This window comes from Leptonotus elevatus, chromosome 4 (assembly GCF_054856555.1).
Source record: "Leptonotus elevatus isolate MCC_2025b chromosome 4, RoL_Lele_1.0, whole genome shotgun sequence".
NCBI lineage: Eukaryota > Metazoa > Chordata > Actinopteri > Syngnathiformes > Syngnathidae > Leptonotus > Leptonotus elevatus.
In genome coordinates this window covers 19,685,415-19,698,095 of record NC_141242.1, presented here as the reverse complement: position 1 = coordinate 19,698,095, position 12,681 = coordinate 19,685,415, and the positions used below count along the sequence as shown (strand labels likewise).

The 12,681-nt window shown below is 37.7% G+C and overlaps 1 protein-coding gene across 1 annotated transcript; it reads right to left on the bottom strand.

Annotated features, from left to right (window-relative positions):
* Positions 1–510: 510 nt before the first annotated feature.
* Positions 511–12,626, bottom strand: ttc38 (tetratricopeptide repeat domain 38). Its single transcript, XM_086072527.1, has 14 exons — positions 12,481–12,626; positions 11,672–11,749; positions 11,451–11,532; positions 10,321–10,492; positions 9,290–9,463; positions 7,535–7,610; positions 6,099–6,218; positions 5,895–5,954; positions 5,627–5,665; positions 5,071–5,152; positions 3,547–3,712; positions 1,626–1,785; positions 1,141–1,214; positions 511–840 (listed from the first exon to the last, which is right to left on the bottom strand). Exons 1-14 carry the CDS (start codon positions 12,508–12,510, stop codon positions 753–755), a joined length of 1,401 nt encoding a protein of 466 aa, XP_085928653.1. The 5' UTR covers positions 12,511–12,626; the 3' UTR covers positions 511–752.
* Between the last annotated feature and the right edge of the window lie 55 nt (positions 12,627–12,681).

Below are 12,681 nucleotides of genomic sequence, written 5' to 3'. Positions count from 1 at the left end.
ACTGCAACCTCTACGATCGGCTGATACCGATCCTATACTGATGCGATTCATGTGACAAAACACAGGCACATGTCAACCGTGCAGGCGACAGCTCATCTGTGCTCGGCATGTTGCACAAAGTGAAGTTGAGAATACGGTAATATAGTTTAGGCTCATTGATTGGATCGGACTGGTTCAAATAAAAACAAAATCAGTCATTTAGGCCTGAATTGGACTTGATACCGATCAATCCCTACTATTTTTTCTTGAATACCTGAATGTATTTGATAAGAAATACAAAGTAGGGATTTGATGCAAAATAAACGTCTACATCATAAAGGAGTGTCACGAGCCACATTGTAATTATGGATTCCCTCGGACGGCCATTATGATGATCTAATGTATGTGAAAATGTGTCTTATAGTATCACATAAACACAACAGGGGTTTGGTAAGAAAAAAAATCTTGCAATAGCTCATCTCAGTCTTGTTAAAAAGTAAAAGTACACAAACTAAGGTGAGCTGAAAAAGATTTGTTTATAATTCATTTTAATGAGCACATGTATTTATAATGATTACCAGCATCTGATTCACCATGCAAACTCAAATATGCATCAATAATATCTTACATAGAGCTCCAAATTAGGAAGGATTTACCTCTTGAAAAGAAAAAATAAAATAAAATCAGCTCATTTGACAGTTGGTCCGAGTGTGACCCGAAATCAAACATGGGAATATCGGATTATGTGGTGCTGTTTGCACCTTGCAATCAGTCTAGTAGTGAAGAGCCATGGCTCTCTGCATCAGACGATCAGTAAGAAGGGAGTTCGGCCTCGCCGCATCACGCTCCACGAGAAGACATCTATTGGAATTCAACACAACATCGTATATAGAGATCAAAACAGATTCTGAGAGAATGGAAGCTGACAAGATAACATAATCGATAAGGACATCTTAACAGCGCTCTGTTTTGTCAACTCAGAAAGAATCCTGATCAGTGTGCACATGGAAAGTCAGCAGATCGCTTAATGCCACCGGACCGCCGTGTCATGTCCGTGTTTTTCTTTTATCTTATCACTACATGATATCTCAGCAGTCACACAGGGGGCACAAAAGCAGTGCAGCATCCAATGTGGAACTCCCACAACAGTGCATTCATTACCTGCCCAATCTCTGGTGGCGCTTATTCTCCGATTTCAAGGCCGCATGAATAAGCAGTTGATTGAAGACATCTCTCTGCAAACAAGTGGACAAAACCATTAGCAAACAAAAGAACCTCTGCATTTCTACATTACATATTGGCTCGCTACTGTTTGGAGTTACACTCTATGTACACTGTCGCACCTCTGGGACACGGTGCATGAAGTCCATCAGCATCCATCACAGAGATTCATTATTCATGTGTGTGCACTGTGCTCAACATGCTCACACTAGCCGGTGCAGTATATTCATGGGATGAAAAGCCGCAGCTCTTCGGCAGGGCATTCTTTACCTCTGGCCCACTTTCATAACAACGGGGATTTGTTTTTTACTCAAGAGACGAAATTCAACGTGATCAAGATGGTGTTAACAAAAAGAAGGTGAAGCCTCAAGGCAGAATACGTTTCTGAAGAAAATCAATATATCATCCGTTTCCTGTGTTCTTACCTGCGCATCGCTGCCCCCTATCTGCACTATGCTGTAGCGCAAAGGGTAAAGTAACTCCACAGTTTGATGGTAGTTTCCTTCGTCGTATTCCATCAAGGCTTGACACATGGGCACCCCTATGGGTCCGGCCAGCTTATGTTGTGTGTTGTCGCCTGGCGTCCTGCAAACAGAAGGATATTGGTGATAAAGACACAATGGCACACAACACTTGCAGATCTAATAGAACAGAATGGCTCTTTTCCAGAAGCTAGTGAAAACACTACAAGAGTCAGCAGTGCTTAAGTAATATACATTTCTCACACATTACCCACATGGCCTTTAAACGAGACGTGGCACATTCCTAACTTGATAATAGCACAACACTAACATTTTTAAAATACCGCTGAGTAGTGCACGCAGACAGCTGGATAAATAATCTACAAGCCCATTTTCATGAGCGACCACGTTGCTGTGCCAAAGGTCAGGAACAGTCCTGAAGCCAGACATTTGAATTTGACAGTCAATATGTTGCAGAAATGCAGCTAACCAATTAGTAGCTCACAGGAGGGTTGCAAAGGAGAGTGCAAAAAAACAGTGGATTTAAAAGTGTGCAATGATTGCTGCCTTTCATTCACACTGACAGTGAATGACGTTTAGATTACTTTTCTTTTGAAATTCGATTCCACGTGAGCAGGCAGGTCGAGTATGTGTAAACGATGTGACAAACATGTTCAACTTAGATGAAATAATTTTAAGCTTCTGATGGAGTGACAATAAAAAAAAGAAGAAGCATTTTCTCATTTTGTTTGACGCGCCACAAGGTGGTATATTTAAACGTTTGTTTTTCCATTATAACTGTGCGGATTCGCAACGTAACAGAAAATGTAAAGGATGTTACTTTAAATCGGAGGGTGCAAAGTGCCAAACACAAAACCAGACAAACTTGCTGCAATGTTGATAAAAGTGTGCCAATTGTTACACATGAATGACTGTCCAACATAGACATGTCACTTCCATAAAACAAAAATTCGATGGCAACAAAAAAAAAGCACAATTCTCTCATTTATAAAAAAGAAAAAAAAAGAAAAAAAAAAGGTAACTAATGGTTTGTTGTACAGTATAACTGGTAGCTGTTACAAAAAAAAAATCATATTTCTATTTCCAATACTGGTTATTTTGTAGTATTATTTATAGTTTCTTTGCACATTAAGAACAGCACGGTATTACGATTTATTTGTATTAGTACATTAACAAAGCCATTCAATTCCTTATTGGGACAACAAACGCCAAATCAACAGGCACAGTTTTTATCCCGTGTTGTAAAAGACGGTGACATTTCAGCTCATTTCCAAGATTCCACAAAGATGACTCCATATTCTCATGCGGATATCTTGGATTATGTTTATAAATCCGAGCATTGCGTTACTGCAAAATCCGGATTATGTAAACTGTACCATTTAAACGTAAGTGACATAACTAAATAAATGCAAAGCTTAAATCATTCGCTGACATTCTGCTCGATGACTAAAGCAGAGTGGAGCGCATCCATCTCTCACCTAGGAATTGACTTTCAATCTTTCAAGAGCTGCCACCCACTCAAGCCCCCCAGAAGTAACTCCTGCGACTTACGTAACAGTGAAAGACATGACAATTTCAAGAAGCAGTGGTAGCTTTTCGTGGGTTTTCTGCAGAACAAAATGGGAAATGACTGTCTGTGGCCAGGCTGCCCAAACAGATTAGAACCACAAAAGCCCGAGGGAGAAGCAATTGCAGGACTCTGCATTGTGAATTGGACGGCTGCTCTCCATTCTGTCTGCACACGCCCTTCATCCTACACTCAACATTGCTCCCGTCTCCATTTTACATAAGGCCCCGCTGGTTCTTATGTAAGGATGATGGTGTCGAGGTGAGCGGTGGAGAGAGGAAATTGTGCAGAAATTACTTAGCCAATTCCTGGAGGCCTTCCAGCAGACGGTGGGAAGCGCCAGTCTCTCTCGCTCCCAAGGACGCCATGAGGAAGTGGAGGTCATTAAATAGGGTCACGTGGTCATCAGTGTGAGGCAGTGTTACCTGGAGCAGCTCCCGGTAGCGGTCCTTCACAGACGCACCTAACATGCATGCGAATATTATTCATAAAGGGTTGCATGACCTCTAAAAACTATATAAATAGGTGCCTTGAAATACAAGTTTAGTTTGCTCCTTGACCAAGCTTGTAGCTCAAAACAAGCTTTCCACTTTGAAAATTTTCATGTCAACTAGCTGTGTTAAAATGGTACTTAACCCTGTAACGCCAAATGTGTCAAATTAAATACAAGACATTTTGAGCACTCTATTTCATGAGCATAATATATTTTAATCACATTAAAACCTTGACGTATATGATGCATGCATTGCACGGATAGTACATTAGAGGGCAGTATCACCCAGCTGATGGCTTTTCCAGCGCCCCAATTGACAAAGGAGAGACACCTATACTTACTTATAAATAGTGGGAAATGTTCTTTCTGATTTTGGGAAATACTAATATGTTTGATATGTCTGTTTATTAGTATATTTTTGACAGTTATAAATGTAAACTGTACATTTTTAGGCATTGTGACCGGATGTATCAAATATGACACAAAAGTCATTTCAATTTTTTTTTTGTTCAAAAGGACCAATAAATACTCTATTTTTGAAGAATCTGAATTTAGGAAAGTTTTTATATGTGTCCACACCAATTTTCAAAGTGTCACTTCTTTCACACTTAACCAGTGTTACTCCAATACTGTATAGTGTTAATAATCTACACTGGTAAACACTGAGTAGTGTTGAAAGTACTCTACACTAGTGTCAGTCAGTGTTAAACATTTAATTCTGCCAAACTACACTTAACTCTGGGGTTTAAACGCTTATGAGTGTATTGCACTAGTATCAGTGTTAAAAATTTTAACTCAAACTACATTTTACTCTGGTAAATGGTACTAAATAACGTTTTTCCCCCTTATAAGGTCCTCAAAACACTTTACATTTTGACTACTGATGACACGGCATCAGGAGCAACTGGGGGTTCAGTATCTTGCGCAAGGATACTTTGACAGTCACACTGGGCTGGAATCAGACCCACGCTCTCTGGGTCGGGAGGCAACCACTCTACCACTGATGCACACTGCTCCAACAACAACAACAACTGGATGTATCACTATTTAAATGTTGACAGCATGTCGGAAAATTGGAAAGTTTTTCCTTCACCGGAAATGAGGGTGTGGTCAATTTTTATCCTAGCATATTTGATCGAACACTGGAATTGAACACTGACCGATTTTGCTGTGTATATTTCATGGTTCAGGCTTTATAGGGTTAAAACATTTAACTTAACAGAATTTAAATGTTACGACTGAAAAAGTTAAAACTCTGGAATTTAATAATTTTGAGGATGTCTTAAGAATGAATTTAAAAAATGAATAATGAGCAGCATGTCTCTTACCCTCCATCTCCAGTCTGCAGAGAAGAGAGCTGGCATCTACCATGTCCAACATGGATCCTCTGGCTTTACAACGTTTGAATATCTTTCAGAAACAAAGTATGCCGTTACTTGTCTTTTTTTTTTTTTTAATACAAAATGTGACATGGCAAAGATTCACACAATTACATATACGAGGCAACACATAAAGGCAGTTGCTGCTGGAATTCCCTTGCGTGAGCCTTAAAGCATTCATGAGTGTCAGCTCATAAAATCTGCTGTTGTTTTCAAACCTATGGCAACACGAAGTAACATGGTAAAATGTTTTTGATGCTGTCAGTTGCAGGACTTTTGTACCCTCTGAATGTTGACATGAAATAATCATCACCTTGGGCATATGACGCCAATTGCTACAGTCAGAGCAGCCATAACATTAGGTATACCAGCACGAGAAGTGTTTCTAATATCGTGGTTACGTCAAAACTGCAGGGGCAAAATGATCAACCTGTGTACTGGCACATGCAATCAATTTGCATTCTCACAGCGCATCTGCTTAAGATTGGAATGGAACATAACTAACCTGAGAATCGAATATTTGCAGTGCAGCCTCATACTGCCCCTGTGGAGAGGAAGGTGACAAAGACAAATAGAAATAACGTCAGACTTGAGATATGCTTGCCTGGTAGATTTGAATAGAACAGATGCAAACACAAATTAATCCAGCAATATAATCAACTGCGGACTTCAAATTACCCCGGAGAAAACATATCACAAATACGAGTTCCAAAAACGATTTGGCTGCCAACTTCGCGCCTGACTGAGAAAACTCATTATACAGTCATCTTTACCTTCTCAATGAAGTACAGTGCCCAGTGCCAATAGTTGTGACTGGCCAGCATATCAGATACCTGCAATGACACAATACTTACTAAAGAGAACCTTTCCCAAGGCTGTTTCATGAATGAATGATTCTGATGAGAGCAAAACCGTACCAGCTTATTCGAACATCATTCATCTGAGGAACACGTTGCGTAGGAAGTCAATGTTTATACCTGCCAGTCTTTCTCCCTCCCTTCCATGAACTTCAAGCCTTTGTCCACCTCCGCTTTCATCTCGTAGACATGAGCGACAGAGTGGACGGACCACGCGTCATCGGGAACCAGTGTGAGGCCCTTTCACGTGAATAAAATCATAACACGGGCTGAGAAACGCAGATGGCTTGCATTTATCTGGAATAGGTGACAACTCATCGAATGTATTGTGTCTTACAACTACAGTCGAACCTTGAAAGTTGAAACAATATATCATTTGACAAAAAATTGGAGAACAATTAACCTCCGACTCTCCTCACAAAGGAAGTCCTTATTAAAAAACCAATACGAGATTTAACGAGCGGCATTCAGATGACGGAAGAGGAATGTGAAACGAGAATATGAAGAATATAACCGGGATGTTTTTTTTAAGATGACTCATATCTACAGTAAACCAGCAAGACTTGGTAAAATATGCTGTCACTTCTTATTAAAAATAAGATAGACTGCTCAAATTGTACAGTTGGGAACAGAGTTGGAAAAATTAGATCCACAAGTCACATCTGTGATGACATCATCTTTGCATAAGGCACTTATTTTTAATCATTGATGAAGAATCTACAGTATGTATTGGACTTAGTGTCACTAACCTTTTGGAAAAGGAGAGCTACTTCTTTGGTAATAATTCAAACAAAGCACTAGCAGTATTGCGAAATAACAAATTTGCTCAAATTACCTTTAGTTATATGACACAAAAATAAATAATATCCATCTATGTGAAGACTGTGCTCATTTTTATTATTTCTCATAATTATTAAGAGTGATTTAATAAGGTAGTAAACAGATAAATATCATGCAACGCTTTGTTCACTATACAGATCTGCAAGGTACATTTGAAAAGATCAAGCGGTACACAAAATGGAAGAATGGACATCTACAGCATTCCTAGGTAATCACAATGTCCCATCACTGGTGAGCTATTTGCAGAACAAGCCTGTGAGCTACTCGTATGGCCATTGGGGTTTACTTGGCGACAATTGGCACCATGTTGGCGACCCAAATATAAGACTATTCATTTTCATGTATTTGCTTGAATTTCTCAATATTAACAGTGTCTAATTGAGTTTTACACATTTATGAACCACAACAAGTATGATAGCGCTTAAAACTGCCTAAACAGACCCTGAAATAGATTACTTCTACTTTCATTATTTCTGATGGATTTGATTTTTTTTCATTCAGCATATTGGGATAGACTGTGTTCAACCTTCAATGTTCCACTGTACTTGGTGTGCATTATTTAAAAGAGCCGATTGGGACTCCTGAGGTCTGCAAGGGCAGCTCATTAATGGACATCAAATATAAATGAATTGTGTGAATCAAAGTGACACTCAACAGAGACACAGTCTGCATCATTAATGAGCAAAATCACACAAGAAACATGAAGACCGTCTCACCTCCATCGCTACTTTCTCAGCCTGGTCATAGAATTGCGTCTCCAGCAGACCAAAAGAATATAGTCCTTTCAGATAGCTGAAAATATACATGAATACAAAAGTTCAATTCACGGCTACATTATTTGATTTTGAAGATGAAGTTCATGACAGTAGACAATTAATTACTCATCTGAAATCAGACTGCATTGACTTCACTGGAATATCAGCGAAATATTGGAGCATCTGTCCATTTGTAGAAGTACAATTGAAGTAAATATGATATCAGTGGTAATTATAGGTCGAGGGTACGTTCTAATGACGTTCCTTCGTTGAAAATCCCACTAGTTAGAAAAAACGGTATTGACTGCTTGTTGTACAGTGCCATCTTCCATGCTTATGGCTGCTTTCATGACCGAGACTGTCATCGTCACAACCTACAAAGTCATGGTCACATACACGTGCGACAGGCCAGTGTCACACTGAATTAAAAGCAGCAGAAACGAATTGTGCTGCCTCATTTTCTCTGACCTTCCTCAGACAACCTCCTCTTCCTACCTTAATAGGAAAAAGGTTTTCAATTTCTCTAACAAGAAATCTTTTTTAATTAACTTGTGGCCATTAGACACAAGTAACATTTCCCTAGGCTGCAAAACACACTTGCCTTGTGACCAGTAACCACTTACTCTCATCACATTTCCACTTGCTGACTCGAGAACTACCACGAAGTAAAAAAAAAAAAAAAACGTGTCCTGTTTCACAAAGCTATCATTGATGTGGAGCGTGAGGAAAGGAAATGGTTGAGAACAACAAGCGTGTAACAGTTTGACTATTACAAACTCAAAACAAGGAAAGAAGTATGTTGTTGTTTTTTTGGGTGGACAATTGTGACTATTCAAGGGATTGAGGCACATCTTCATTTTCGCGCTGGAGCAAATCTAGTTGATGGATTGCAAGTTTTGAAATCAGAAGTCAAGAATAATACTTTGTTCAATTATTACATAAAATATTGCAAAATCTCAATGTCATTATTCATTATACATGCCAATTTGAATTTTTTGTACATATTTTAGTAAGGATCATGGAAGTTGACACACATGATTTGCTTTCGCGGGCTACATAAAATGATGCGGCGGGCATGTGTCTTAAAAAAAATCCAGCTGTGTCTTTTCAACTTCCGCAGATTAAAAATAAAAACAAATCCTGCATTGGCATTGAGAAAAAAGTTCCCCATTCCTAACCCAGATAGCAAGAGATGTTGAGTCAATGTTAAGAAGGTTGATTTAATATTGATTAAACATTCTTTGCTATCTGCGAAGAATTCTACCCGATGGGGTACACATTAAAGAGGGCCAAAAATGCAATAAATAAATAAAAAAATATAAGTGAAAATAAAACCGATGTATAAAAATATAATTTAATAACAAAAAATATTTATATAAATGGAAATAAAAAACAATTCTAAAATAATAAATACATAAAAGTTAAAACAAAAACGATATATAAATTCATTTGAATAACATTTCATGACGCATTTCATGCTGACAGTGTATGGAGCATGAAATAAATAAATATGAGAGCAGAGCATTTTTATTTATTGATTTACATTTAAATCTATTTATAATATTTTATTAATTTCCACGTTTATTTTTATATTTGTTTTTTAATCTCGTTTTTATTTTTGTATTTATTTATATTTGTTTGTGTTTTTTATTTTTATTAATATCTTTTTTATTTTATTTTTATGTCAAAGAATACATGCACTGTAATCTACCGTACCTGGACAAAGGGATGTGAGGCTTCCAGTGGGGCAGCACTCGAGCAACCGAATCCCTCATCTGGGTTTGGGCTCCCATGTAGAAATAGCTATCATGGGCAAACTTGAGGGCAAGTAAATCTGTGGGATGATCAACCAGGATATCTTCCCAAACATCAGCGGCTTTGGGGAAATTCCTACAAGAAACACGAGTCAGTGCAAGGACAGGCAACAGTATCGTTCTTGGAAAAAGAGATCCACCCCAAGACAATAATCACTCAAGGATTCAAATAAAAGACACATATATTTGGTTTACAATATGCTTTAGAATGTATAATACTAGACACTATATTGTATAATACTAGTGGCCATAAAAATGTAGTAAAATACTATATTTTGGGGATTTCATACACAACGCAGTATAGCAAAAGATTGATACATTTAAAACTCTTTTATCACCACTAGTCAGAACTTAGGTCTATACCCGTTAGGGAAAAGCTGATGATAATTTAATATTGTTTCATCACTTTCACACAGGCTAATGCTGTATTTCATCTGCCAGGAGGAGCCATTGTTGAGTCGTTATCATTACAAGTAGCAGACTTTTATTTTATTTTTTTAACAAGCCATTTCTCGCAGTCTTGACAGCTTTATTTAAATGTGCAAAGTGCCATGAAGGAAGAAATGGAACATTTTGACACATCAAGGCAGCTTTAAGTAAAGAAACTAACTCAATTTGTAACTGCTCGTGCCAACCAGGAGAGAGGAAACTGATGAACGGCCATGTTCATTTAGTAAAGAGGGCAAAGACTTGCAAATACAACCCTGATCTCTTATTTGGGGCACAGCACCATCGGGAGAAAGGTTTTGGGAACACACCCGCATTATGATCATTTATTGATTTAATTTGATGATTTTAGTTTATACAGGGACATCAAGTCCGATTCATAGCATAACTTATTTTACCACGATGCATTTTTGCTACCTTCCAGTATTCCTAAATCTCCTGAGCTGCCAGGCCTGATCCTCATTTCCTGACCTCTCTAAAGCTCACCCATGTGAGAAGAACTCTAAGGCCTTAACGTGGCGTATCTCTCTCGAGGTGAGGTTTTGACTGTTGGCCAGCTCCACGGTCTTCTTCACAGCGCTGGCCAGCCGTTGGTCCAGGCGGGGGGAGATCGCCGTTCCCACCAGCTCTAAGCCCGTGCTCACCACATGGCCCATCACTGCAGGGATAGTCATTACATCAGTGGCCGCTTTTTCGACTTTCTCACTGCACACTGAAGGCTCTAAGCCGCTTTATTGTTGAAAGTAGGTCTCTCAACTCTTGCTTCTGGTGCATTCTGTATTGTATTTATTTGTTTTTGTTAGCTCTCATATGAACATGTTTTCTTATATATTCAGTTACTAGATTAATAAATATTCAAGGTCCAAACAAAACAGAATCACACATTTTAATGAAGTAAAACTGCTGTGAAAAAGTAGAGAAACGTTGTGATAAGACTGCAATGAGGTCAACCACTATTTTAATATTGATGTGGTTCGAACAAGCTTTTACAAGTCTGCATGCTCATTCAGCTTGTGCAAAATTTAACAATGACGTCAAGCATACGGCAAAATGCCACAAGACCCAGATTGGACACCAATGGGATCCTGTCCATTTCCAAAGTCACGGGTTTATGTCCAGGCTTTCTAACCTTAAGGTCTCTTAAAGATGTCAACCTTTGCAAGTGGGAGTGGCAATAAGAAGTAGAAGCCTTTTTTTATGAAGTGTTCATTATTTGCCAAACTGCTTCTTGTAAAGTCAGTTCAGTTTGCTGCCACCATCTTAATTTATCGCTTAAGCAAATCAAACCAAATAAGTAAATAACTAAATACATAAACAAATAAATAAAAGCTTTGAAAAACTTGTACAATCTGGTAACTCATAAGTCTAGGTACCACTGCATGTATTATTTAAGGTTGTTTCAAGAAAACAATCACAACTTTTTTTCTTTTTTTTTTTTAAATACAGTTGCTTCCCTGAATATTTCTTGCATTAAACTTTTGGTGATATAAAATGGACATTTATAAATATTACTTTTCTAGTGAGCCCTGTTCTCCCTTTTGAAATTGTTCCAATAGCCTCGCAACTATTAGATGGAGATGTTTGTTTAAATATTTGAATAAAATGCATCTTTTTACCAAAATTCGGATCAGCTTCCTTGATGCGAGTCATGCATCCGCCAATTCCTCCAATACTGTCAATGTTGCGCCATGTCACATACTGAGGGGAAAACAAGATTGACACAATGAAAACAACTCAGCAAATTTCTCATTTCTCCTATCTAACTAAGAAAAAAGTGAAAATGAGTTCACTTCAATCGTTGTAGCAATATGTTGTTATCTGTGTGTAAATGATCTACCTGAGTGAGAATAGCATCATAAAGTTTGCACGCCTCATTGCTGCTGGTGGACAATGGAAGACTCTCAGCTCTCCAAGCCTGGGGGGTGGGGGGATTGTTTAGTCAGTTCAGCTTCAGTCAATAAAATGGACCAAAGCGCATATATATATATATATATATATATATATATATATATATATATATATATATATATATATATATATATATATATATATATATATATATATAAATACAATGTTGTCAACTTGTCTGTTTCTGTGTTCAGCAAGCTTTCCAATTAAACCAACATTTTGAAAAAGGAATATGAAAATATGAAAATCTGATTCAACAAAAACGTCACATCTAAAATCTCGATGATAGACAGAAATTGGTGCATTAATTTTTCCACCAGTTTTTTATTTATTTAAAAAAAAAATCATAACTTAATATTCGTCTCAGGAAAATTGTACTTATTGAAACCTATAAATTTTACAGTATATTATACATGCATGTTGGAAAGCATGCATTTACTATTGGGTTTGTGATTTTATTTTTTTATACATTAAAATATATACTTTATTTTAAATTCAATTCATATTTTAAATTGGCTGACATGTTATTCAACATGTTAAGACAACGTTAAAAACAATGCTATCCGATTTATTTGTCTGTCGCTATGGTCCTCCTTATGTCGCCGCTTGAGTAGTGTCAAATAAAACACTCGCCAAGCAGCATAGGCGCCACGTTTGGTCTGAATTCTATCATAACCCACGAAAAAACAAAGTTTCTTTCTTAACTCGTTGCAAAATTACGTCTTTTACAACACTTACCTCACAGTCCCTGTAGCTCAAAGGATCCATTTTGATGTTACTGTAATTAAAGTACTATATAACTACAGACTGCAACTTCGATCTCACTCCCGACTCTTCCTAGAGTCAAGTTAAAACGACAGGCGCCGGAAATAGTTCGGGAAGACCAAACTTTCAAGCTAAGAGCACAATTTTTATCACATTCCGCTGCGTAAAATAACC

Excerpts from the sequence above, each read along its gene's own strand:
- ttc38 (XM_086072527.1), bottom strand. The coding sequence starts at position 12,510 with ATGGATCCTTTGAGCTACAGGGACTGTGAG. Across the intron at positions 9,464-10,320 it reads TTAGAGTTCTTCTCACATGG|GAATTTCCCCAAAGCCGCTG; the intron begins GTGAGCTTTAGA and ends TGTTTCTTGTAG. Across the intron at positions 3,713-5,070 it reads CTGCAGACTGGAGATGGAGG|GTGCGTCTGTGAAGGACCGC; the intron begins GTAAGAGACATG and ends CATGCATGTTAG.